This window comes from Entelurus aequoreus, linkage group LG11, assembly GCF_033978785.1.
Source record: "Entelurus aequoreus isolate RoL-2023_Sb linkage group LG11, RoL_Eaeq_v1.1, whole genome shotgun sequence".
Classification (NCBI taxonomy): domain Eukaryota; kingdom Metazoa; phylum Chordata; class Actinopteri; order Syngnathiformes; family Syngnathidae; genus Entelurus; species Entelurus aequoreus.
The window spans coordinates 20,257,076-20,284,328 of record NC_084741.1 but is presented as its reverse complement, the minus strand read 5'-3'; the positions used below and the strand labels follow the sequence as shown (position 1 = coordinate 20,284,328).

The window sequence follows — 27,253 nt, the reverse complement described above, 5'->3', positions numbered from 1 at the left end:
GGCGGGAAACAAAAGCACAGATTGGTTCCATCAAGCAGTTGAATACTACGTTGCCATGACAACCTGTTGGCGGTCGGTCTACACATCGCGGTTTACACATGTAATGTACGGTAAGATTAATTCATTCGAGGGCCAAACCTCCAATCGTGCTCTCCTGGAATTCGTGAAACTGGCCCTTGACGAAGCGGAGCACCAGACTGGATTTTCCCACCGCCGACTCCCCCAGAAGGACCAGCTTGAACTGGCAGATCTTGTTGCCGCCGTTGGGCCCATTGGGTCGGGTAGCTCCGCCTCTACTTGCCATGTCACTTTCTCTGGACGTTTCCTTTCGGATGCTGGGAAACATTTAGAAAAAAAGACATTGAATATTAGGGGTGCACACAAAAAAATCGATCCATATTTCAATCGCGGTTCTTATTCATACCGATTCTAAATCGATACTTTTTTTTTTTTTTTAAATCAGTTAAAAAAAGATTTCGAAAATATATTTTAAGAATAAATGTTTTGAGGCCATCTCTATGCAAGATTTAAAAAAGTCATTATAATTAATTAGAGATGTCCGACAATGGCTTTTTTGCCGATATTCCGATATTGTCCAACTCTTAATTACCGATTCCGATATCACCCTCAATGTGACCTGTATGGCTGTTGACCAAGTATGCCTTGCATTCACTTGTGTGTGTGAAAAGCCGTAGGTATTATGAGATCGGGCCGGCACGCAAAGGCAGTGCCTTTAATGTTTATTGGCGCTCTGTACTTCTCCCTACATCCGTGTACCACTCCGTACAGCGGCGTTTTAAAAGTCATAAATTTTACTTTTTGAAACCAATACCGATAATTTCCAATACACATTTTTTAAAGCATTTATCGGCCGATAATATCGGCAGTCCGATATTATCGGGTTACTTTTTGAAACCGATACCGATAATTTCCAATACACATTTTTTAAAGCATTTATCGACATCTCCATAATTAATATTCCAAATAATATATTGCAAGAATTTGTTTGAATTTGTGGGGCGGCGTGGCGAAGTTGGTAGAGTGGCCGTGCCAGCAATCGGAGGGTTGCTGGTTACTGGGGTTCAATCCCCACCTTCTACCATCCTAGTCACGTCCGTTGTGTCCTTGGGCAAGACACTTCACCCTTGCTCCTGATGGGTGCTGGTAGCGCCTTGCATGGCAGCTCCCGCCATCAGTGTGTGAATGTGTGTGTGAATGGGTGAATGTGGAAATACTGTCAAAGCGCTTCGAGTACCTTGAAGGTAGAAAAGCGCTATACAAGTATAACCCATTTATCATTTATAATTGAGAATCGATTCTGAATCGAATCGTCACCACAGGAATCAGAATCAGATTGAATCGTAAGATGCCCAAAGATTCACACACCTATTGAATATGATTATTATTGCACTTGTACAAACAACTAACTCTACATCATCAGGCGATTCTAACATTTTGGTATGGACTTGATGAGCGGGTTGAAATATAATGTGTGAGGAAAAGTGTGGTGATGACTGTAGAACAGACAAAGCAACATACCGCCAGTCTGGAGTGACAAGAAGTTGACATGTGTAAATTGCAAAGTCAGCCATTGTAAAGTGATTTAACTGCCTCGCATATTTTGACACGTTGACAACTAAGAGTGTGACGTAAAGCATTGCCAGAAGTCCATGGATAACGTTTGTCTTAAAGGGGAACTGCACTTTTGGGGGGAGTTGTTCCTATCCAGGGTTTCCCACACATTCATTTAATTGTGGTGGCCCGGCACGAAAGAATTACGTCCGCCACAAATAAAAAAAATAAAAAAAAATAAAAATTAAAAATTAAAAATTTTTTTTAAAAATTATTATTTGTTTTTGGTCCTCTCCAGCTTCTCAGGCAAATCATATAGTTGATGTAGATGCCCATATCGGCTTTTCATATTTACTTTACAAAAGAGAAGTGTAGGATACTTCTCTTGTTGCCTTATTTGTATTTGACTTTATTAAATTTATTTATATTAGAAACACAACATGTGTATATAACAAAGGGTGCAAAGTCTGCAGGCAGTAGGAAACACATGGTTAAGTGTAGGGAGTAAAACTGATTGCAGTCTAAAGTTCAAGATTTTTGGAGCTCTTTGTTCAGTGGATCAGATGTTTGATGAAGCTCTGTGTATCTACCACCACTACTGTTTTCTGTTTATTTGTTACTGACTGTGACAGGACACCTCTGGCTCTGTTTCACTTTATGTTGCTGGTAAATAATATGGTTGTAGTAGTAGGCTAAAGTTAAATTATTTAGTATGCACTAATTAAAGGGGCAGAGCTTTGAGACATTTTAGCTTTTATATTTTATAAGATATATTTTTTGTAAGAACCACAATTAATAAATATATTTCAGTGAATAACTTATTGTTCAAATCTGTATATAAATATGTACATAAAGTGTTGTAATTATATTGTAAAATGGATGGATGGATGGATGGATGGATGGATGGATGGATGGATGGATGGACGTTTAAAACAAAACTGTTATTATTAATTAGTAAGTATACATTTTTTTAGCCTTTTTAGAGAAAATCAAATCATTATAGTAAATTATGCAAATTACTCGATGATGTCATGATGACCACGCCCATAGCCACGCCCCCACCGCCACAGGTATCTTGGCAGTTTATGGGAAACACTGCTATCATTCACAATCCTTATGTGAGACAAAAACACAAAATGTTTTTTGTTTTTTTTTATGCATTCTAATTCATAAAATATGGCAAATACAGTGCAAAAAATATCCCAAAACTGCTAACAATAGTCCATTTACATCTCCTGACCTGAATATTAACCAAGCATTAGCGATATTACATATATTATAGCTGAAAAACAATGTTTAGCTGCTCCGTGATTACAGAGAGCTAACTTGCTTATGCTACTATATTGACATATTGAGCGTGCAAGCTGCTACATCGTCTCGGAGTTGGTGACAGTTAAGTCTAGATTACAAATCATGCCTCTCACCTGGACTGTAGAAGGTTGTGGTCATAACCTGAAAAGTTGGTCAACTTTGACATTCCACTTATACACAGAGATGGCAAGAAAAACACGAAAAGGCGCTTGTTTGCTGCACTTTTTTTTAACCCTTCATGTGAATTATGATTATATCTTCATCTAAACAGGAAGATTTGAACATCCCATCAGTCAGCATCCCAGTGAGAGCAGACAATGTACAGTAAGTGATTGTTATATTATGTTTACATATCTTGTTTAGCACTTAGCAAAACTGCTACATGATGCATATAGTTCCACTAACATTGGATTGGTTTAGCATGCAGCTTCTAAAACTTGCAGATCACCCTCCTTATATTCAGGCTCAAAAATATATAAAAAAAAGGTACTGGTTCTGGATCATCATTTGTACCAAAGTCGTCTTTGATGGCTTTCATGAAGTCTGTCATGATTAGTAGTGTTGTTATTGAAGGGAAAAGCAAACATAAATATTACAGGTTATTATAAATGTGCCAGTTTCTGCATTACATTAATACTTACAGCATGTATATAAAACACTGATGGAGGTGTTTGGAGGTTTTTAGGGACGGAATAGAGCGACTCTCTTTGGGTCCTTTGTTAGCTGACTTTGGCTAACATTTATTTACGAGTTAGAATACATGGAAAGAAAAAAAAATGTGTGCTTGCCTCACATAAGGATTGTGAATACCGTAATTTCCGGACTATAAGCCGCTACTTTTTCCCCTCGTTCTGGTCCCTGCGGCTTATACAAGGGTGCGGCTTATTTACGGCCTGTTCTTCTCCGACACCGACGAAGAGGATTTCGGTGGTTTTAGTACGCAGGAGGAAGACGATTACACAATGATTAAAGACTGACTTTTCATATACCGGTAGGCTGGTTATTTTGATAACGTACAGGCGAGCACTTTGTATTACTTTGCACCGTTGTATTATTTGTACTCTGTACGAATGCTGTTCGCCATGTCAAAGATGTGAAAGTTTGATTGAATGATTGAAAGATTTATTGTTAATAATTGTTAATGTCATCTCTGTCCCGACAATCCCCTCCGTGGTAGCAGGAACCCCTATATATTACGGTAATTACACATCAAAACCCTGCGGCTTATAGTCGGGTGCGGCTTATATATGGAGCAATCTGTATTTTCCCCTAAATTTAGCTGGTGCGGCTTATAGTCAGGTGTGGCTTATAGTCCGGAAATTACGGTAATTGGCAACATTCCCAAAAAAAGAGCAGTTTCTCTTTAAGGGGCCATTTTTAAAGGTAATTTCCATCTCCACTGTAATAATGTTATTTTGTCGTAAGTCCACAGTAAATGAAGCATCAACAGTAATGTAATGCTTCACGCGAACATGAGTCACCAGTAGTATTGTATTGCAGGTCACACAAAAAACAAACAAACAATGGTTGCTTGACAAACTGAACGAATAAGGTGTGCCCGTCCATGGCAACAATCACCATTTGGGGATACATACTTTAATATATTGCCTTTCATATATGTACATATTAGATATATAAAAGATGAGGGGAGCACACATCTGGAGTAGTGTGGGAATATGTAGGCTACATTCCGCAAATACATGTATTTAACTATCATATAACCCGTCTCACAGCTTGATGAAATTATATCCATTTCTACCACTTGTCCCTTTTGGGGTCGCGGGGGGTGCTGGAGCCTATCTCAGCTGCATTTGCGGTTATTTTGTTTCAGAATTGACTAGGGATGTACCGGAATTGTAGATACAGCGGTATTGCCGTTTCAAAAATCCCACAATAATGCCATTTACGTGTGATGGCGTCAAAACAAAAACTCAAGTGAGTGTAGTTTTTATCTGGCCCTTTTGTGTTGGCCGGTCTTCAAATAAACTACATCTCCCATCATCCCTTGCGCAGCGCGAGACCGGCAAGATAGGGGCGTGAAACGCCATAAAAGGGAGAAAAGGAGGCAGCAATAAAGGGAGAAGAGTGTTCGTTGTAGATAAGAAAAATTTTGGGGGAGACATTTCCTCAAAATCTCTCCATAACTGTTTGAGTTATGTTGCTAACACACAGATAAACAAACCCTGGCAAAAACAACCTCTTTGGTGTAGGTAATAAAGTCTGCATACTAAAGCGCTACCTTCGTCTCGAGCAATTCTAAGGCGACACTTCCGCGGTGGGAGCGCAGATATTGCACTCCGCGGGAAAATAAGAAGCTACTTGGTGAACATCACCCGTAATAATATATTTGAAGCCAGCAAAACTATACATATACACATTTTTGAGGTATTTGCATTATTAAAAGTTAAATAATCATTTAACTTTTCAGAGAAACAGCATTTTCCAAACAGATATAACATTGGACAATGCTTCTTAGAAAGTAAATGTTAAACATTGTTTTTTTGATGTTTAAACTGCCCCTTAAAAGACACTCAAATGTATTTTTTTTTACTGTTGTTGCTTGAAACAGTGCGAAAAATACATGTACTGTATGTAGTAAAGTGAATATGATTAGTACATTTGAGCATTGTGTTTGTGTTTGATTACAGTAAGTGTGTTTATCCTAAACATCCCTGCCACTTCATTTTACACACAATGGCAGTTTTACCAAACATTTCCACATGATTGTTTGCACCTAAAAATACATGTTTGTAGTAAAAAAAAAATGTGATTAGTATATTTGAGCATTATGTTTGTGTTTATTTACAGTAAGTGTGTTTATCCTAAACATTCCTGCCACTTCATTTTCCACATAATGGGAGTTTTACCAAACCTTTTTTTGGGGGGGACAATACCACAATAATATTGTACCGATCCAGGGTTGGAATTGGGGGTTAAATCACCAAAAATTATTACAGAGCGCGGCCACGGCTGCTGCTCACTGCTCCCCTAACCTCCCAGGGGGATGGGTCAAATGCAGAGAGTCATTTCACCACACCTAGTGTGTGTGTGAAAATCATTGGTACTTAACTTTTTTGATTTACGCTTTTTTGTTGTTGCTTGAAACAGTGCATGTTTCTTTGCACCTAAAAATACATGTTTGTAGTAAAGAAAATGTGATTGGTATATTTGAGCGTTATGTTTGTGTTTATTTACAGTAAGTGTCCATCCATCCATTTTCTACCGCGTGTCCCTTTCGGGGTCGCTGGAGCCTGTCTCAGCTGCATTCGGGCGGAAGGCGGGTTACACCCTGGACAAGTCGCCAACTCATCATAAGTGCGCTTATCCTAAACATTCCTGCCACTTAATTTTCCACACAATGGCAGTTTTACCAAACGTCTGTTTTTGGACAATACCACAATAATATTGTACTGATCAAGGGTTGGGATTGGGGGTTAAATCACCAAAAATGATTCCAGAGCGCGGCCACCGCTGCTGCCCACTGCTCCCCTCACCTCCCAGGGGGCGGAACAAGGGAATGGGTCAAATGCACAGAGTCATTTCACCACACCTAGTGTGTGTGTGACTATCAGTGGTACTTCAACTTTTACACTTGTTTTTGTTGTTGCTTGAAACAGTGCATGTTTCCACATGATTCTTTGCACCTAAAAACACATGTTTGTAGTAAAGAAAATGTGATAAGTACATTTGAGCGTTATGTTTGTGTTTATTTAAAGTAAGTGTCCATCCATCCATTTACTACCACTTGTCCCTTTCGGGGTCGCGGGGGGTGCTGGAGCCTATCTCAGCTGCATTCGGGCGGAAGGCGGGGTACACCCTGGACAAGTCGCCACCTCATCGCAGGGCCAACACAGATAAACAAACAACATTGTTCATCCTAAACATTCCTGCCACTTCATTTTCCACACAATGGCAGCTTTACCAAACCTTTTTTTGGGGGACAATACCACAATAATATCGTACCGATTAAGGGTTGGAATTGGGGGTTAAACCACCGAAAATGATTCCCGAGCGCGGCCATCGCTGCTGCTCAATGCTCCCCTCACCTCCCAGGGGGTAGAACAAGGGGATGGGTCAAATGCAGAGTCATTTCACCACACCTAGTGTGTGTGTGACTATCAGTGGTACTTCAACTTTAACTTTTTTGTTTTACACTTGTTTTTGTTGTTGTTGCTTGAAACAGGGCATGTTTCCACATGTTTGTAGTAAAAGAAAATGTGATTAGATTACCGTAATTTCCGGACTATAAGCCGCTACTTTTTCCCCTCGTTCTGGTCCCTGCGGCTTATACAAGGGTGCGGCTTATTTACGGCCTGTTCTTCTCCGACACCGACGAAGAGGATTTCGGTGGTTTTAGTACGCAGGAGGAAGACGATGACACGATGATTAAATACTGACTTTTCATATACCGGTAGGCTGTTTTGATAACGTACAGGCGAGCACTTTGTATTACTTTGCACCGTTGTATTATTTGTACTCTGCACGAATGCTGTTCGCCATGTCAAAGATGTGAAAGTTTGATTGAATGATTGAAAGATTTATTGTTAATAAATGGGACACTTTGCGTTCCCAAACAGTCATCTCTGTCCCGACAATCCCCTCCGTGGTAGCAGGAACCCCTATATACTACAGTAATTACACATCAAAACCCTGCGGCTTATAGTCGGGTGCGGCTTATATATGGAGCAATCTGTATTTTCCCCTAAATTTAGCTGGTGCGGCTTATAGTCAGGTGCGGCTTATAGTCCGGAAATTACGGTAGTAAATTTGAACGTTATGTTTGTGTGTATTTACGGTACGTATGTTTATCCTAAACCAGTGGTTCTTAACCTGGGTTCAATCAAACCCTAGGGGTTCGGTGAGTCGGCCTCAGGGGTTCGGCGGAGGTCAAGACACACCCGACTCATCGTGTAAATAAAAACTTCTCCCTATCGGCGTATTATGGATACGGCAACAGCAGAAGTCACACTGATTTGCAGGTGTGTAATTTGTTGTGAGTTTATGCACTGTGTTGGTTTTGTTGTTTGAACAAGGTGATGTTCATGCACGGTTCATTTTGCGCACCAGTAAAAAAAATGGTAACACTTTAGTATGGGGAACATATTTACCATTAATTAGTTTCTTATTAACATGCAAATTAGTAAAATATTGGCTCTTAAAGGCCTACTGAAACCCACTACTACCGACCACGTAGTCTGATAGTTTATATATCAATGATGAAATCTTAACATTGCAACACATGCCAATACAGCCGTGTTAGATTAGTAAAGTGCAATTTTAAATTTCCCGCAAAATATTCTGCTGAAAACGTCTCGGTATGATGACGTTTGCACGTGACGTCACGGAATGTGCGGACATATTGGGACACCGTTGTGGCCAGCTATAAAGTCGTCTGTTTTCATCGCAAAATTCCACAGTATTCTGGACATCTGTGTTGGTGAATCTTTTGCAATTTGTTTAATGAACAATGAAGACAGCAAAGAAGAAAGCTGTAGGTGCGATCGGTGTATTAGCGGCTGGCTACAGCAACACAACCAGGAGGACTTTGAGTTGGATAGCAGACGCGCTACCGTGAGTACAGCTTTGGCTTCCAAACATTTGATCGCTTGCCCGTACGTGCGTGCCGCTATGTGCATGTCACGTACGTAACTTTGGGGAAATATATGTGCTGTATGAACTTTACGGAGGTGAACGGTACTTTGGGCTGTGGGATTGAGTGTGTTGTGCGGGTGTTTGATTTGTATTGGTGGGTTATATGGACGGGAGGGGGGAAGTGTTTGTTATGCGGGATTAATTAGTGGCATATTAAATATAAGCCTGGTTGTATTGTGGCTAATAGAGTATATATATGTCTTGTGTTTATTTATTGTTTTAGTCATTCCCAGCTGAATATCAGGTCCCACCCGCCTCTCACAGCATCTTCCCTATCTGAATCGCTTCCACTGCCCTCTAGTCCTTCACTCTCACTTTCCTCATCCACGAATCTTTCATCCTCGCTCAAATTAATAGGGAAATCGTCGCTTTCTCGGTCCGAATCGCTCTCGCTGCTGCTGGCCATGATTGTAAACAATGTGCAGATGTGAGGCGCTCCACAACCTGTGACGTCACGCTACTTCCGGTGCAGGCAAGGCTTTTTTATCAGCGACCAAAAGTTGCGAACTTTATCGTCGATGTTCTCTACTAAATCCTTTCAGCAAAAATATGGCAATATTGTGAAATTATCAAGTTTGACACATAGAATGAACCTGCTATCCCCGTTTAAATAAGAACATTTAATTTCAGTAAATAGTAAATGGGTTATACTCGTATAGCGCTTTTCTACCTTCAAGGTACTCAAAGCGCTTTGACAGTATTTCCACATTCACCCATTCACACACACATTCACACACTGATGGTGGGAGCTGCCATGCAAGGCGCTAACCAGCAGCCATCAGGAGCAAGGGTGAAGTAGGCCTTTAACTAGTCGTTATTAAGTACTTATTAATGCCTTATTTGGCATGGCCTTATTATAACCCTAACCCTCTAACCCTGGCCCTAACCCTAACCAAATAACTCTAAATTAAGTCTTTGTTACTTATATGTTCCCCTAGTGTCCAAAAAACTCTAAATTAAGTATTTGTTACTTAGAATATGTTCCCCATACTAAAGTGTTACCAAAAACATATAACTTTGTCTTGAATTTGAAAAAAAAACAACATTGTATTTTTCACTAAAGAAGGGTTCAGTGAATGCGCACATGAAACTGGTGGGGTTCGGTACCTCCAACAAGGTTAAGAACCACTGTCCTAAACATTCCTGCCACTTCATTTGACACACAATGGCAGCTTTACCAAACGGTTTTTTTGGGACAATACCACAATAATATCGTACCGTGATATTTTGATACCGTTACATCCCTGGAAGTGACAGTTTACGCAACCTGTCCTCTTGTTATTGTTGACTAGCAGGAATTAGCAGCGTGCTAGCGTTAGCAGCGCGGCTAACTGACGAAAGTTCGGAACGTATTTCCCCAAGACACATTTTTATTCCCCCCAGCTATTAAGTCCACTACGCGTCGTGTCGTGTCATTTGCACCCACCTACACATAGTGGTGTGAGAATTGTGCGCGCTTTGGCGAGGAATTATAAATGTGGCGTAAGTTATGTGTTTGGGTGTGTACGCGGCTAGTGACAGATAGCTAGGCTAGCTGTCACTACGAACTGACCTGACTAAATCGTGGTGAAAATGTTCAAAACGCTTTTGCATGTTTTGTTATTCGAACATAACGAATGACACTCGGAACCGCCCAAGTCGTCATGCCAGCGAATTTAGCCCTTCCAGTGTCGACGGCACTTAAGCGGAGCCGACACCCGGCTAGCTGGGAGCGGCTAATGCTAATGCTAATGCTCGCTGTACTCACCCGGCCAAGAAACGAAGCCGCTGGGTGTGATCACAATGTCGCCGCAGTAACAAAAACAAAACAAAAAAAAATTAACACTTCAAGCCGTCTTGCTGTGCGCCGATGTCGGGCGAGCTAATGAAGCAACCGAGTATTCTCCAGCAGGCTCCGCCACTTTAACTTCCCGGTTGGCTTTGTACGTACGAGCGATGATGACAGATCGGATGACTTGCGGCTCACAATCCTCCTACGTCCGGCCGAGCACCGCCAATCATAACACACACTATCCACATTTATCTCTTTTTAAAATGTTTTCAACATTGCATGCCACGACAAGACATATATGAGACAACGCCCGGAATTGTTTTTAATTTTTCCCCCCCATCATTTTTAAAAAAATGTATTCTATTTTTAATTTTATAACCCTTTATTTATAATATGCAACATTTACATACAATCAACAAATAATAATAATAATCACAACAAGTACAGAAATAGTACAAGACAACACCCGGAAATATCTAACGATACCGTAGAAAATGTCATTTAAAAAACTTAGTTTCGTCAATCTTTCTTCATATTCATTTTCTAATGTCACTTTTATTGATGTCCTTTGAGTTCTAATGAAAAGTAACAGCAATATATGTCGGCGCTTTAATGGACGTGTTGCTAGGCAACGGCACACTGTTAAGCAAGCTAGCCCTGATATGTTTCCTCCCCGGCAGGGAACGCCGTTTTATACTTTTTTGTAAATATTCAAGAATGTGGAAAAATGTCCGACGGAATGAAGCTGGCGGACAGGTTGACACAAATGCCGACGGTAAGTTCAAGTGTTGACTCGATAAGCAACATTCGCTATAGCTTGTGGCTTTCTTTGATAGTTGTATAAACGCTTAATGCTAACTTCACGTTAAATTCAATGATTACTATCATTTTTATTTTTTAATCCAGGCTGGAAAACGATATCCTGTTGGGGACAGAGCCGAGGCTTGCTTACAAGATGGGGAAAGGGTAAGTTTTTACAAATATCAAACAAGCCAGTGGTGTCCAAAGTGCGGCCCGGGGGCCATCTGTGGCCCACAGCTAATGAAAAAAACTAGAGATAAATGCTTTAAAATGTATTATCAGAAATTATCTGTATCGTTGTTTTATTATTATTATCGGTATAATTTTTTATTTATTCAACCCCAAAAACCTCATTCACACAAAAGGGTGGTTTCTTTCAGTTATTAATATTCTGGTTCCTACAATATATATCAATATATATCAATACAGTCTGCAAGGGATACAGTCCGTAAGCACACATGATTGTGCGTGCTGCTGGTCCACTAAAAGTACTAACCTTTAACAGTTAATTTTACTCCATCCATCCATCCATTTTCTACAGCTTGTCCCTTTTGGGGTCGTGGGGGGTGCTTGTGCCTATCTCAGCTGCACTCAGGCAGAAGGCGGGGTACACCCTGGACAAGTCGCCACCTCATCACAGGGTCAACACAGATAGCCAGACAACATTCACACTCACATTCACACACTAGGGCCAATTTAGTATTGCTTTAACAGTTAATTGTACTCATTTTCATTCATTACTAGTTTCTATGTAACTGTTTTTATATTGTTTTACTTTCTTTTTTATTCAAGAAAATGTTTTTAATTTATTTATCTTATTTCATAATTTCAAAAAAAAAAAGACCTTATCTTCACCATTAGAGATGTCCGATAATATCGGGCGATAAATGCTTTAAAATGTAATATAGGAAATTATCGGTATCGTTTTTTTTATTATCGGAATCATTTTTTTTTTGTTTTTTTTTAATTAAATCAACATAAAACACACAAGATACACTTACAATTAGTGCACCAACCCAAAAAACCTCCCTCCCCCGTTTACACTCATTCACACAAAAGGGTTGTTTCTTACTACCATCAGGGCGCAGGTACAGAACCATCAAATTCCGGAGGGCCCGCCTCAGGAAAAGCCTTATCCCTGCAGCTATAGCCGCCCTTAACAGCAGGCCCGGCCGACCTGTCTGACAAGCCTGTAAATGTGTGCTGGTCATGTAGGATGTCTTTTTGTTATTTTTGTTTTTGTGATGTGTAATGTCTATTGTTCAAATGTACGGCAGTGAAAATGAATTTCCCCAAGGGGACCAATACATTTATATCTATATCTATCTTCTTTCTGTTATTCATATTCTGGTTCCTACATTATATATCAATATATATCGGTTTCATAAATACACCTTACGGTGCAACCTGGACACATCATCAGTGATTCTCCCGGGGTCATAGGGTGTTTCGGGTCTTAATCAAACACCCTCTCCCGGGCGACCCAGCCGAGGGTGATCAGTCCCTCGACTTGTGTCCAGGTAGCGCTCCACGCCACGCGTCCCCCCTCCGACGGTCTGCCCCGGGGTTGCGCCGGTGGTGCTTGGAGGTTCCAGGCACTGTGGGGAGTGTCCGGGCCTGGGTCCTCCTCCGTCTCATCAGGGCCGTACAAGGTACTGGCCCTGTGCGTTGCACCACGGGTTTCCTCAGGCAGCCTATCTTGATCTTATGTGTCTTCAGGGTTTTTCGCAGCGTTATATGGGCGCTCCCTTGCGGGAGCTGCAACTTGGGATGCTACCCCTCCCTGCCCCGGTTGCCGTCTTTCCGAGCTGTCAACTGTCTCTCCAGTTGTCACCACTCTTTCGGGGTTGTCATCCAGCCTCTTCCTGGAAGTCAATGGCGATGCCATACTGGATCGGTTTCATAAATACACCTTACGGTGCAACCTGGACACATCATCAGTGATTCTCCCGGGGTCATAGTGTGTTTCGGGTCTTAATCAAACACCCTCTCCCGGGCGACCCAGCCGAGGGTGATCAGTCCCTCGACTTGTGTCCAGGTAGGGCTCCACGCCACGCGTCCCCCCTCCGACGGTCTGCCCCGGGGTTGCGCCGGTGGTGCTTGGAGGTTCCAGGCACTGTGGGGAGTGTCCGGGCCTGGGTCCTCCTCCGTCTCATCAGGGCCGTACAAGGTACTGGCCCTGTGCGTTGCACCACATGTTTCCTCAGGCAGCCTATCTTGATCTTATGTGTCTTCAGGGTTTTTTGCAGCGTTATATGGGCGCTCCCTTGCGGGAGCTGCAACTTGGGATGCTACCCCTCCCTGCCCCGGTTGCCGTCTTTCGTTATTAATATTCTGGTTCCTACATTATATATCAATATATATCAATATATATCAATACAGTCTGCAAGGGATACAGTCCGTAAGCACACATGATTGTGCGTGCTGCTGGTCTACTAATAGTACTAACCTTTAACAGTTAATTTTACTCATTGTCATTAATTACTAGTTTCTATGTAACTGTTTTTATATTGTTTTACTTTCTTTTTGATTCAAGAAAATGTTTTTAATGTATGTATCTTATTTTATGAATTTTTTTTAAAAAGGACCTTATCTTCACCATACCTGGTTGTCCAAATTAGGCATAATAATGTGTTAATTCCACGACTGTATGTACCGGTATCGGTTGATATCGGTATCGGTAATTAAGAGTTGGAAAATATCGGAATATTGGATATCGGCAAAAAGCCATTATCGGACATCCCTAGAAAAAACATTTAAAAATGTGGAATAAACAAAAAAAAAACAGGTGATATATAACGAGAAAAAGTTACAATGTTTACTCGATAAACACAAAGCTGCCACACAGGCTGTTTTTTTTTCTTTAAAACTGTCATTGCTAAAAAAAAAAGATTGACTCAAAATTAGGGATGTCCGATAATGGCTTTTTTGCCGATATTCCGATATTGTCCAACTCTTAATTACCGATACCGAGATCAACCGATACCGATATACACAGTCGTGGAATTAACACATTATTATGCCTAATTTGGACAACCAGGTATGGTGAAGATAAGGTCCTTTAAAAAAAATAAAAAATAAGATAAATAAATTAAAAACATTTTCTTGAATAAAAAAGAAAGTAAAACAATATAAAAACAGTTACTTAGAAACTAGTAATTAATGAAAATTAGTAAAATTAACTGTTAAAGGTTAACACTATTAGTGGACCAGCAGCACAGACAATCATGTGTCCTTACGGACTGTATCCCTTGAAGACTGTATTCATATATAATGTAGGAACCAGAATATTAATAACAGAAAGACACAACCCTATTGGGTGAATGAGGGGAGGGAGGTTTTTTGGGTTGGTGCACTAATGGTAAGTGTATCTTGTGTTTTTTATGTTGATTTAATAAAAAAATAATAATAACAATAAAAAATTTTTTAAAAAACGCTACCGATAATAAAAAAAAAAACGATACCGATAATTTCCGATATTACATTTTAAAGCATTTATCGGACATCCTTACTCAAAATCAATGTGATGAATTATTTACCTATTCAAGGCTTGATTTGATTTACCATATTTTTCGGACTATAAGTCGCAGTTTTTTTCATAGTTTGCGACATACTCAGGAGCGACTTATGTGTGAAATGATTAACACATTACCGTACAATATCAAATAATATTATTTAGCTCATTCACGTAAGAGACTAGACGTATAAGATTTCATGGGATTTAGCGATTAGGAGTGACAGATTGTTTGGTAAACGTATAGCATGTTCTATATGTTATAGTTATTTGAATGACTCTTACCATAATATGTTACGTTAACAAACCAGGCACATTCTCAGTTGGTTATTTATGCGTCATATAACGTACACTTATTCAGCCTGTTGTTCACTATTCTTTATTTATTTTAAAATGCCTTTCAAATGTCTATTCTTGGTGTTGGGTTTTATCAAATAAATTTCCCCAAAAAATGCGACTTACCGTATACTCCAGTGCGACTTATATATGTTTTTTTCCTTCTTTATTATGCATTTTCGGCCGATGCGACTTATACTCCGAAAAATACGGTATTTTAAATGTATTGGTCTCTGTTGGGGAAATTCATTTTCACTGCCGTACATGAACAATAGACATTACACATCATGAAAAAAAAAAAAAAAATGACATCATACACGACCAACACATTGATAGTTCTGTACCTACGCCATGATGGTAGTGGGATGATGTATTGGTGTAGTGGGTGAGTCATATCCTGGACTATTGTGTTTGCTTCAATTACTTCACATCATAAATTCCACTTTGAAATATTTTTTAAAAGAAAATATTGCATATTTTGTGTTTACCTTTGCCATATAAAAAACATGTTTCTTTGACAAGCAAAGAAAAATAAGAAAAACTTATATTTCACGGATAGATTTGAAGTTGATCTGAGTATTAACTATAAGACCATTGTTGGGCCGCAAGCGCCCCCATACAGGGCCTCCCAAAAAAAATTGTTTTTAAGTTGTGGTCCATATGGGCCACAGCTGTACTCAGTTGTAATACAGATTTCCACTACACGTGGCAGTAATGACAATATCAAACAAACAGAAGAAGACTGGAGCTAAAGTCCTTGAGAAGTTTCTTAAGCGCAAAAATTATGACTAAAGTGGTGAAGCTGTATTTTCATTTGCATTTAAATTTATTTGAGAAACATATACTGTATATATATATATTTTTTTTCTTTTATTGATTTAGTTACAATGTATTTATTTTAGCACAGTGTAATTGTATATTTATTTTTCATCAGTTTTTATGAGTGTCTTCTTTTGCAGTATATTTGATTTGTATTTATTTTTGTAGTCAGCCTGACCTAAGCCTTGATAATAACCTTTGTGGTCAACACATGCTTTCATACCGTTGTATATCCTGTTGAACTGTAAGTAAATAAGATATAATTATTGAATATGATTAAAATCAAAAGTGATATTACTTATTTAGTGTTAATATTTTAGTGGGCCTTCTGTAGTGGAAAAGTTGGGACCCAAGGTCAAAAAGGTAAGAACTCCTGATCAAGAGATTTCATCGCTAAAAGTAAAAATAAAAATATATATATATGTATATTATTTTATTTTCCACAATTCTATGAGTGGGGCCCTTTTGGATCCCGAATAAATTTAATGGTATTTTTTTTTTTAACGGTCATTGTTAAAACAAATAATAATAATCATGTAATCAAATCAATGTTATGAATTATTGACCTAAGGCTCCAATGACTTCACATCAAATATTACACTTAGAAAATATATATTTTTTAAAATTTTGCATATTTTGTGTTTTTGTCGTAAAAAACAAGGTTTTGACAAAAAGGGTATAAACCTAAAAAAAAAAATCACTTTACATTGACAGATAGACCTGCAGTTGATCTAGAGAATTAAGCTTTTAAATTGTATCTATCTATCTCTCGTTATATATATACACATACATACATATCTATATCTATATATACATAAATATATCTATATATATATATATATATAAGCCTTTGTGGGACTCCCCTGAGTGTTTTTCTAGGTAACGTAAAGGAAAACTGCACTTTTTTGGGGTTATTTTGCCCTTCATCCACAATCCATATTTGAGACAAGAACACACGTCTTTCCCTTTTCTGTGTGTTCTGCATAGTTAAGAAATTCTACTATTTCCCCTACACTTTAACATCTTGTTGGCCTGTGGCACTAAAGAAAACATTGTAACTTGAGCGAACAATAGCTGGGTTCCTCTTTTAAAAAGCACAGTCTCTCTTTTCACTGTTCTGTAGATGAATGTCCGATATATAAAAAGGAATGCTGCATCTTTTCCACTGAAGTCATTGTTAGCACAACTCGATGGAACTTGGAAGGCTGTAAACTATTTAAAATTCTAGCAAAGGTGAACATTGTTTTCTATAAAAAGCACTTTGAGACCGTAATCCATGCCTTTTTTGTTTAAATCTTTCATCTTTGTAAATGGCGTTTTTGTAGTTGTAAACCAGTCATACGCACTTTTAGACGACCACAATGTAACCCACCGGACATCCATTTCAAGTACTGGTCTAAAAGGCATGTAAAGTGAACATAATCCAAATAAAAATAAAATATTCATTCTAGTGGTGGGATGCAATACACATTGAAATTACTGCATACAATAAAAGGCACATTTCTTAATATTTGTCATTGTTTTTTTCCAGGCTCTAACCCCACCTATGGTGAAGAAGTACCACGACAGTAACCGACCCATGCCTGGCGTGATCCGAGTGCACCACGGGAAGGCCAACGATCCCAAAATTGCAGACACAATCGTCCACGGCAAGAGTATCAAGTCTTCCCTGACGGTGAACAACTCTCTCACCCCAGAAGCCAAAGGTTGATGATACTGATCTGATAATGACTTTTTGTCAAACAGGCGGCAGATTCCCTCAACCCCCCTGTGTGCAGCAGGTTCCAGCATAATCTTCAAGACTTCAGTGAGGCCATCTACGCATCCAAAAGGAAGACGCCGCTGGCACGTGTGCCCGACCAACGCCTTGGACTTCCCAGCTGGTACAACAACGAAACCACTTTTGGACATAGAAATGTGAGAGGTACGTGTGACGCCAAGTAAGACAAATCCTTACTAGTCTGCTTGGTGTCTCATTCCTAATCAGGGTTTCTTTTTGTGCAGAGGTGGACGTCCGGGATGTTATTCATCCTCCTAAAACGGCCGAGGAGTTGAACAATGAGATTCAGGGGTCACACGAGGCTTATGTCCGGAGTCACAACAGCTATTTTGTCGGTGAGTATTCTGGAAATGCTGTATATGGATACAACCCTTGTACTGAATTTCGTTAGATTGTGTACCTCAAGTGTATCCTGCCAGTCCTCAGTGATCCTGTCTCTCGTATTCCAGGCGAGCGAATAAACCGGAAGTACGACACGGATCACTACAATAAAGAAAGATGCTTTGGCAAGCCGACACCTCATTGCAACGAGGGACGCAGGGTTGCCCGAAGTTTACGATGGCTGGACGAGCCCACCGGGTGAGCCGGGACTTAATTAAGGTGGCATCAACTGAGCCTTGTCCCACCATTAGCGGAGTCTTAACAAGGCCCAGATCTAGTAGTGTGGTTGCCTCAGAGCGATTGTTGCCAGGAAACACAGCTGACAGTCTTCCATTAATTCAGAGCCAATCACTTGTAATTTATCATTGATAACTGAATGTCGGCCCAAAAAAAACATTGATTAATACACAGTCATCCATAATAAAATGACAAATACAAGAACGAGAAGCAGCTAACAAAGAAAGCGGACATACAATAAACATATAGAACACAATAATACAGCGGACCATTCACTATCTCGGAAATATTTCTAAAAGTGAGAAATTTGTTGTCAAAATTGGATCTCATTTCGTCTCGTATTGACTATTGCAATTCTCTTTTCACTCTTTTCAACTTTCAGACTGTACAAAATGCGGCTGCCAGACTTTTGACCGGTGCACCCAGAACAGCCCATATTACCCCCGTTTTATCCAGTCTTCATTGGCTTCCAGTTAAATTACGCATTGAGTTAAACATTTTTGTCCTGACATGGTGGGGCCCCTTTAGTACTTCACTGACTTGCTATGCCCCTATTCTTCAAAGTGCAGGGTCTTCTAAAGATGCCAAAAACTTGTTTTAAAACCTGTGGAGACCTGGCATTCCAGGCTATAGCTCCCAGACTCTGGAACAATTTGCACCAGTCCCGCCGTGATCTTGACTGTGTTGACACTTATAAGAAACATTTGAAAACTTCTGTTTTTAGTTAAGCTTTTAGTTAATGCACCTTTTAACTATCAATTTTAATCAACTTTGTATTATTTTTATGATGTTGCCCCTGTTGTTTTAATTGAATTGTTGTTTTACTTCACCTATGTTTTGTACAGCGCTTTGTGATTTTATATGTGAAAAGCACTTTATGGATAAAATGTACTTACTTACTTCCATTGAGGCATTGTTCTTTTCCTGAAGGTTCTACAATCCAGACCCTGACTCAACTGGCTGCTTTGGAAAGTCACAAAGGTGAGAGTTACTTTAAAACCACATTTCCAAGTTGACCTGTCTTTATTACCAGGAAAGGGGGCAGCTTAAAGGTGTCACCACACCACAGTTTCGGAATGGTCAAACCTGAGGATGAATTTGGTGAGTTTTCTTATCCTAGCTGGCCATCTGAGCCAAGACGATCCGATGGCGTCATTTTCGTGTTTCCTCCCGCAGGCCTCGGAGAATTGATCCACTGCATGGACCCGGACGAGAGCGTTCGACCAGTAGAGCGTCACCGTAGTTTGTCTGGCGCGTTGCGACACCGCCTCAAGATTATTAACTTCCAGAACTTTTCTTCTATTGTGGAGGCCTTCAGGTACTATGACAAGGTACATGTAGACCTATCTGGTTGGGATTGGGATTATGAATGGTTTCAGTAAAACCTTGGTGACTTACTCCCCTCATGGCAGTTGTCACTGACAAGAACAACATTTGTCTCCAGAAAGGCAACGGGCAGGTCGACAAGGAGGACCTTAAAGAAGTGTGCCGTCACTTCAAGCTGGGGGTGAGAGATTCGGTCCTGGGCGAACTGCTCCAATACTGCGACACGTACAAAAACGGGTTTATTGACTTCCTGGAGTTTGCCAACTACCTCACCTGGAAGGACAAGATGCCTCTTAACAAAAAGGACCAGACACTGGTTGTGAATGGTGAGCTGCAGCTGTTCTTGGATGTTTCGAGAACTACCAACCTGTTTGCATAACAATTCTAGTCTAGTGAAACTGGGGCTGGGCGATATATCGATATACTCGATATATCGCAGATTTGTCTGTGCGATACAGAAAATGACTATATCGTGATATTCGAGTATACGTTCTCACGCAGTTGCTTTTAGCTGCGGGCATCAGACTGCATGCGTTTCCCACTCTTTCTTGTCTCTCCTCACAGAGACTTAAAACAAGCGCACTTTCTTACATACATCACGTGTGCAACTTCACACGCTCCCGCGGAGCAGACAGGTAGCGACATGGTAACGTTAGCTGTGATGCTAACGGTGCGGTGCGGGCGGTAATACGAGAGAGAGAAGGTGTGAATCTGGCAACAAATGAAGGAATCATTAATTACCAAGAAAAACAGCACGGGGTCCATCGTCTGGCGGTGGTTTGGCTTCAAGCGGGAAGATGTTGAAAGTGTTTCTACAAAAAGTAGCACCACTGCTAATGTAGCATCTTTTGAAAAGTCACCCGCTAGAGAATAAGGAGTGCTTGAAACTCTGCATGTCAACATCTCCGTTCGGTGTAACACCAACAAAATGCCGAAGCAACCATTTCCACATCAACACCGTATGAAAAAAAATAGTCAACAACAAAAGGAGATAACGTCCGCAATAAACTGTCACATAGCGAAGGACATACACTATTTGATTTTCTACTATGCAGCTCATTTTTATTTGACACTTATTGAAATATCTTGTGTGACATCATGCACAAAAGTGCACTTTATTTGTTTTAAACTATTGTAGTGGCATTCTGTACAAAAAGTGCACTTTAATTTAGTGTTTTGATATGTCATCTTAGTGACATCATGCACAAAAGTGCACTCATAGCTTGTTTTAAAATGTCTCTGACAATCTTGCACTTTCTGTTTTGGAAATGACATGAATGTTTGTGCCACTGCTTAATAACTGTTTAATAAATACAGTTTTGGTAAATTGACTTAGTTGTGATTTCCCTCTCTGCATGAAAGTTTAAAATGAGCATATATTAATGCAGTATGAAGAAGAATGTTTTAATGTAGACACATAGAATCATCATACTGCTGTGATTATATGCATCAAGTGTTCATTCAAGGCTAAGGCAAAATATCGAGATGTATATCGTGTATCGTGACATGGCCTGAAAATATCGAGATATTAATAAAAGGCCATATCGCCCAGCCCTAAGTGAAACCATTCTTGAGTGGTGTTGCCTCCACCTTAGAAGTTAAATGCTTGGATCCAACACCCTCCCCTCAGACTAGATGTAGTCCATGAGCATGAACAGATAAAAGTCTGCTCGGATGAGCAGTCCAGCCGTGACTAATTCAATGCCCCGAGCATTCAAGACCTGGATGAATGAAAACATTCATAGCATATAACCATTATAGCCTGTTTCTGTTGTGTCCAGCCCTGTATCCGACCAGCTCAGACGGCGATCCTGCATCAGTATTGACTCGGCACCCTTCTTCCCATGCTTTGTTAAAACCTGAAGACCTGGAACTTTTCAAGCGGGGCAGCTCAAACAAGAACGTGAGGACGATCAGACGACCCGATGCGACCCCAAATCACTACATTACCTCCGCCTCGTTCATCGGGGCAGGCAGAGGGGGACTGCAGTCATCAAGTAAGAAATTGTTACCAACAATTGATGATGTCAAAGTCCTCTCGTCTTTCTTTTTTTTGTGTAGAGACTCGCACGTATGGGCTCCCATCGGTCCGCACTGACGTTTCGCTCACACGCAACAGGAGAATCAGCAACCTTATTAATTACGGCGACATGACCACAGCGGCAGATCTGCTGGTGCCATCAGTGAACTGCAGCAATGGCGTCTACCATGACCACTTCTTCAGTCCATGCTCCAAGAAAGAGGTACACGCTGATGACCGCTCAAAATAACATTCAAGTGCATCAAATTGAACACGTTTGCCCCAACATGTGAATGACAACAGTCTTGTTTGACTGTTTAGTTTCTTTGCTTTTCTGTCGACCACTAGAATGTTCTTCAGGGCATCGAGTGACCGCCAAAAAAGGGGAGATTTTGTAGAACAAAGCTGCAGCTAAGGACTATTTTCATTGTCGATTAGCCGACTAATCGGATTGTGAAGCATTCAGAAGCTCCAATTTAAGTAACAACAAAGATGACTACTTTATTCAGATTTTTTCTATACCGTCACTGTGCTGCTTATTAGGCATATTTACAAAAAGAAAAAAATGGCTTGCCAATCAATAGGCCGTCGATCAGTATCGTTCAATTTTTGTGAAAAGGACACGATCGCCATTTGCAATTAATGCCTTTTAATGTTGATCACACTTCTAGCTGACACTTTATATTTTTAGTCCCCCGGCTGACAAGTGGCTAGCTACTAACTATGTGTCTTCATACACAGTGTGGAGTCGCTTCACTAAGTTAATAATAACAGCCTCGACTGCGGAAAATATTCTACATTCCTTAGTATTTTAAGTATCATATATTACGGGCGAACGGAGCTACACACCAAGAACAAGCCAGGAGCTGGCATGTTAATAGCAAAGCTAACCGCTGCGATAGCTTGAAACAACACAAGAAATAAGTGCAGAGTAAAGTTTAAGAAGTGAAGAAGGAACTGCGTTACAGCTAGGGCTGCAACAACTAATCGATTAAATCGATTAAAATCGATTATCAAAATAGTTGGCGAATAATTTAGTCATCGATTCGTTGGAACTATGGAACTAGTTTTTTGTTGTTGTTGTTTTTTGTTGTATAAACCTTTATTTATAAACTGCAACATTTACAAACAGCTAAGAAACAATAATCAAAATAAGTACAAAAACAGTACAAAACAGCGCCAGAGGGGCCCTGAGGCTACATCTCATGAGGTGGCGTAATGATGTGGTCATGTGCAGCTCAGGTGACGACGCCGTCTCCTTTGCTGGAAACATTCGAAAAATGGCGCAGGAAAACACTACCGATAGTTTAGTGGAGAAACATCTTGAGGTTATTGCTTCAATGGAGAAAAGTGTACGACCTAAGTCGTCAAAAGTGTGGGAACACTTCACTTTAAAGACTTCAAAGAAGACCGTTTCCTGCAAAAGGGCACGGAAGTACAACATTGCTTCAGGAGCACCTGAAGAAGAAAAATGTTGGAGCCATGGATGAAGGGAACAACTCACAGTACGTAACTTTTTAAGTCCATAGTGGCAACAGGCATTCATGAGTTCAGCTTTTTTGTGAGTAACGTTAACGTTATGCCTTTGTCGCAACGCGGGGCTGATAATGTGTCTCCGGCACATTTGACTCCGTTTTGAGAGAGAAAACGCACGGTTACCAATTTCGAAATAAACGTAACGGACATAAATATCTCAGGTTGGTTTCATAATGGATCAATGTAGCATGGCCGATAAAGCTATATAAATATATTTAGATTTGAGTGACGCTTTAGTATAACTAAACGTTATGAAGGTGCTGGAATATTTCATGCTATTATTCAGAGGCAGCCTAAAATGAATCCTTTATTATTCACAACAGAAACGTGTACAAGATTCAGTTCTGATCTGATGAGTTACATTTCTGTGTTATTATTGGTGTATGCTGCATCCCCAATGTCCACAACATGGTGCCAGTATGCTGTTTTTTTCAATAAAATACTGGAAAGGATAGAAATGTAGTTTGTCTCTTTTATCTGATTATTAATCGATTAATCGAAGTAATAATCGACAGATTGATCGATTATCAAATTAATCGTTAGTTGCAGCCCTAGTTACAGCAGAAAGTAATCCGCTATTAACAGGAAATTAAAAAGTAGATTATTAGGAGTATAGAAAGATGATAAAATATTGTGTCAGCATTATCACAGTCCGTACACGACGCGTAAGAGAAGAGCAAATCGATCCATAAATTGGTACCAATCACTATATGATTGGTATTAGAATGATTATACTTTTAAATTTTTTTCTGGTCAGACAATATTTTTCTTACAAGAAATTGAATTTTACCGAAAACATTATCTGACTAGAAACATTTTTAAAAGTATATTAACAAGAAGACATAATGAACGAGATATTATATATATATATATATTTTTTTTCCTCAACGTTGACAAACTTCAAGAATAATTACCTGGCCACTGGAAGACTTTGAGGGCAAAAACCGAAGCATTTAAATGAGTAATAGTAGTTTTTGTTTTGTTTAGTTATTGTGTACTATTGACTTGGTTTTGATCAAACAATTGTATGTAGGGCTGGGCGATATGGCCTTTTTTTAATATCGCAATATTTTAAGGCCATATCGCGATACACGATATACATATGGATATTTTGCCTTAGCCTTGAATGAACACTTGATGCATATAATCACAGCAGTTTGAAGATTCTATGTGTCTACATTAAAACATTCTTCTTCATACTGCATTAATATATGCTCATTTTAAACTTTCATGCAGAGAAGGAAATAACAACAACAAAAAATCACTATTTTTTTCATACGGTGTTGATCTGGAAATGTTTACCTCGGCATTTTGATGGTGTGGGCGTGTGGCACCGAACGGAGATGTTGACATGCGGAGTAAGCACTCTTCATTCTCTAGCAGGTGACTTTTCAAATGATGCTACATATTAGCAGTAATGCTACTTTTTATAGCAACGCTTTTGCCCCACACTTGACAAATTACGTTTGTCTGTTCGATATATTCCCACTTGAAGCCAAACCACCGCCAGACGATGAACCCCCCCCCTGCTGTTTTTTGGGGAATTAATTATTCCTTCATTTGTTACCAGATTCGCGCCTTCTCTCTCTCGTATTACCACTCGCACGGCCGCGCTAGCATCACAGCTAACGTTAGCCATGCTGCTACCTCTTTGCTGCGCGAGGGCGTGTACGTACAGTATGTGACGTATGACGTGACAGTATGTGACGTGTATAAGAAGGTGCGCTTGTCTGTCTGTGAGAAGGAGACACAGGAAAGAGCGAGGAGAGCCTGTAGTGTAATGCCAGCAGCTAAAAGCAACTGCGTGAGAACGTATACCCGAATATCACAATATAGTCATTTTCTATATCGCACAGAGACAAACCCGTGATATATTGCGTATATCGCCCAGCCCTAATTGTATGTAATAAAAGAGAATTAGCAATTGGTTAAGTAGTGCGTTGGTATTAACACTGTCAATAATACTCATCATAAATAAATGGAAACATTTACAATTAATACATGTTATAAGTATTGATCGTATGGGAAGCGTTGGCATAAAAACCCGATTGGAACATGCCTAAAAATAGTAAGTCTTTTAAACTTTTTACAATTTTAAAACAAGGACAGGCAGTGTCGATTTGTAGGTAAACAAAAGACAGTCAAAATAGCAACTCGCAATAACAATAAAAAGCTAAATTAGTATTTTGTGATGTCGGGTTTAGAAAAAGATGCACACAGATATATAGAAAACATTTTGCTGCTGGACTTTGTCTCAAATTGTATATATATATATATATATATATATATATATATATATATATATATATATATATATATATATATATATATATATATATATATATATATATACACACTACCGTTCAAAAGTTTGGGGTCACATTGAAATGTCCTTATTTTTGAAGGAAAAGCACTGTACTTTTCAATGAAGATAACTTTAAACTAGTCTTAACTTTAAAGAAATACACTCTATACATTGCTAATTTGGTAAATGACTATTCTAGCTGCAAATGTCTGGTTTTTGGTGCAATATCTACATAGGTGTATAGAGGCCCATTTCCAGCAACTATCACTCCAGTGTTCTAATGGTACAATGTTTTTGCCCATTGGCTCAGAAGGCTAATTGATGATTAGAAAACCCTTGTGCAATCATGTTCACACATCTGAAAACAGTTTAGCTCGTTACAGAAGCTACAAAACTGAGCTTCCTTTGAGCAGATTGAGTTTCTGGAGCATCACATTTGTGGGGTCAATTAAACGCTCAAAATGGCCAGAAAAAGAGAACTTTTATCTGAAACTCGACAGTCTATTCTTGTTCTTAGAAATGAAGGCTATTCCACAAAATTGTTTGGGTGACCCCAAACTTTTGAACGGTAGTATATATATATATATATATATATATATATATATATATATATATATATATATATATATATATCAAAGACCGCATCCTCCAGATTTCCTGACAACACTCTGCTTTAAATTCTCCCACATTACAGACATACTGCCAAAAAGGACGGTCCGCTTTGTAAATTGAGCAAATTATTTGTGTCTTTGACGTGTTTTCGGGCTAAATGTTTGCATACTTTCTATGTTTTCACCCGTTGTGTTGTTGCCAGTGGCCACAGCCATTGTTCTCTTGCTGTTGCTGCCGGTCGCTTAGTAACCGCAAATGCTTGTTTCCGTCCGAGGAAAACACGAGCAATGACGTAATCGACAGATTTATTATCGATGTTTGTTGACAAACAGTTGGAGAATGACCCGTGTGTTGAACTCCAGCTCCAGCTCGGTTCAAAACAACATAGCAAAGCATCAGACTCAGCTGTTGAAACAATTCCAATAAATTATTTTGGGAAGTAGTTTGGTAATTCACATTCTTTGAATTATTCAGAACAACGTACCTGAATGGTCAAAAAACAGGCGCAGTCGTCTCTCACTGCCAGTCATGTCCAAATCCTTCTGTGACAGCCAATCAGCTCTTTTCCCTGCCGTGCTCTTTCTGTGTGAGCCCATCATCGCCTTATCTTTTACGTTTCCAACCTGTCGTTCGCAGATTGCGGAGGTCTACAGGAATTTGGGCGAGGATATTTCTGAGAAGACGTTTGAAGAGACCTGGAAGCTGGCGTCCACCAGGCATCCCTATGGGAGCGTCTGTGTGGACTCTTTCCGTGCGGCCCTCAAGGAGATAAAAGCTTTGTAACCAGAATATTTGTGTTTTTTACTGCTCTGTCAGGAAACCTTCATGTTAAAATGTCACTAAATCAAACATTTTATCTAGGTGTGTCTTAGAATAGTCCACTACTCCATTCAGACTTCACAGTCGAATCGTTGGACATTGAACCCAAAGTTGAGTACCTGAGGCCCCTCTGCGTGTACAGCAAATGGTGTTGAGAGGATGTCCCAAGATGGGACACGGGGCCGGAGCCCCCTATCTGACACACCAGGGACTCGCCCAAGATTGGACCTGGTGCGCTGCTGCGGCAGGAAGTTTCCCTCCCTGCTCCCCTCTAGCAATGGTAATGATCCTTTTTCAGGTTCACTAACATAAAACTTGTTACGACGTTTCCTGGCACTTTCTCTAGATCATGGCTATTTAATTACACATTTGGGTGAGCCAGAATGGTGAAAACTATAATGCTTGGCTGGGCCAGACATTTCTGGCAATCAGCATTTAAAAAACATTGATAAATAAAACAT

At 39.8% G+C, this 27,253-nt stretch overlaps 2 protein-coding genes across 2 annotated transcripts in view; one reads left to right on the top strand and one right to left on the bottom strand.

The window, feature by feature from the left end:
- rab5ab (RAB5A, member RAS oncogene family, b) overlaps positions 1-10,529 on the bottom strand; it is a 24,827-nt gene extending 14,298 nt beyond the window's left edge. The window contains exons 1-2 of the mRNA XM_062062663.1: positions 10,283-10,529; positions 139-335 (exon numbers count right to left, since the gene is read on the bottom strand). Coding sequence (XP_061918647.1) covers positions 139-304 — 166 coding nt within the window. The 5' untranslated portion in view covers positions 305-335; positions 10,283-10,529. The remainder of the gene's footprint in view (positions 1-138; positions 336-10,282) is intronic.
- efhb (EF-hand domain family, member B) lies at positions 9,677-27,253 on the top strand. The gene is made up of 14 exons (XM_062062662.1): positions 9,677-11,081; positions 11,213-11,272; positions 17,308-17,451; positions 17,523-17,700; positions 17,781-17,891; positions 18,006-18,135; positions 19,105-19,155; positions 19,208-19,275; positions 19,351-19,505; positions 19,619-19,826; positions 21,282-21,497; positions 21,562-21,743; positions 26,610-26,752; positions 26,835-27,253. Exons 1-14 carry the CDS (start codon positions 11,034-11,036, stop codon positions 26,848-26,850), a joined length of 1,710 nt encoding a protein of 569 aa, XP_061918646.1. The 5' UTR covers positions 9,677-11,033; the 3' UTR covers positions 26,851-27,253.

Bases quoted from the DNA above. Each gene is read 5' to 3' on its own strand.
- efhb (XM_062062662.1), top strand. From the start codon at position 11,034: ATGTCCGACGGAATGAAGCTGGCGGACAGGTTGACACAAATGCCGACG. The intron at 11,082-11,212 runs GTAAGTTCAAGT...TTTTTAATCCAG, and splicing joins GGTTGACACAAATGCCGACG to GCTGGAAAACGATATCCTGT. The intron at 19,827-21,281 runs GTGAGCTGCAGC...TGTTGTGTCCAG, and splicing joins CCAGACACTGGTTGTGAATG to CCCTGTATCCGACCAGCTCA.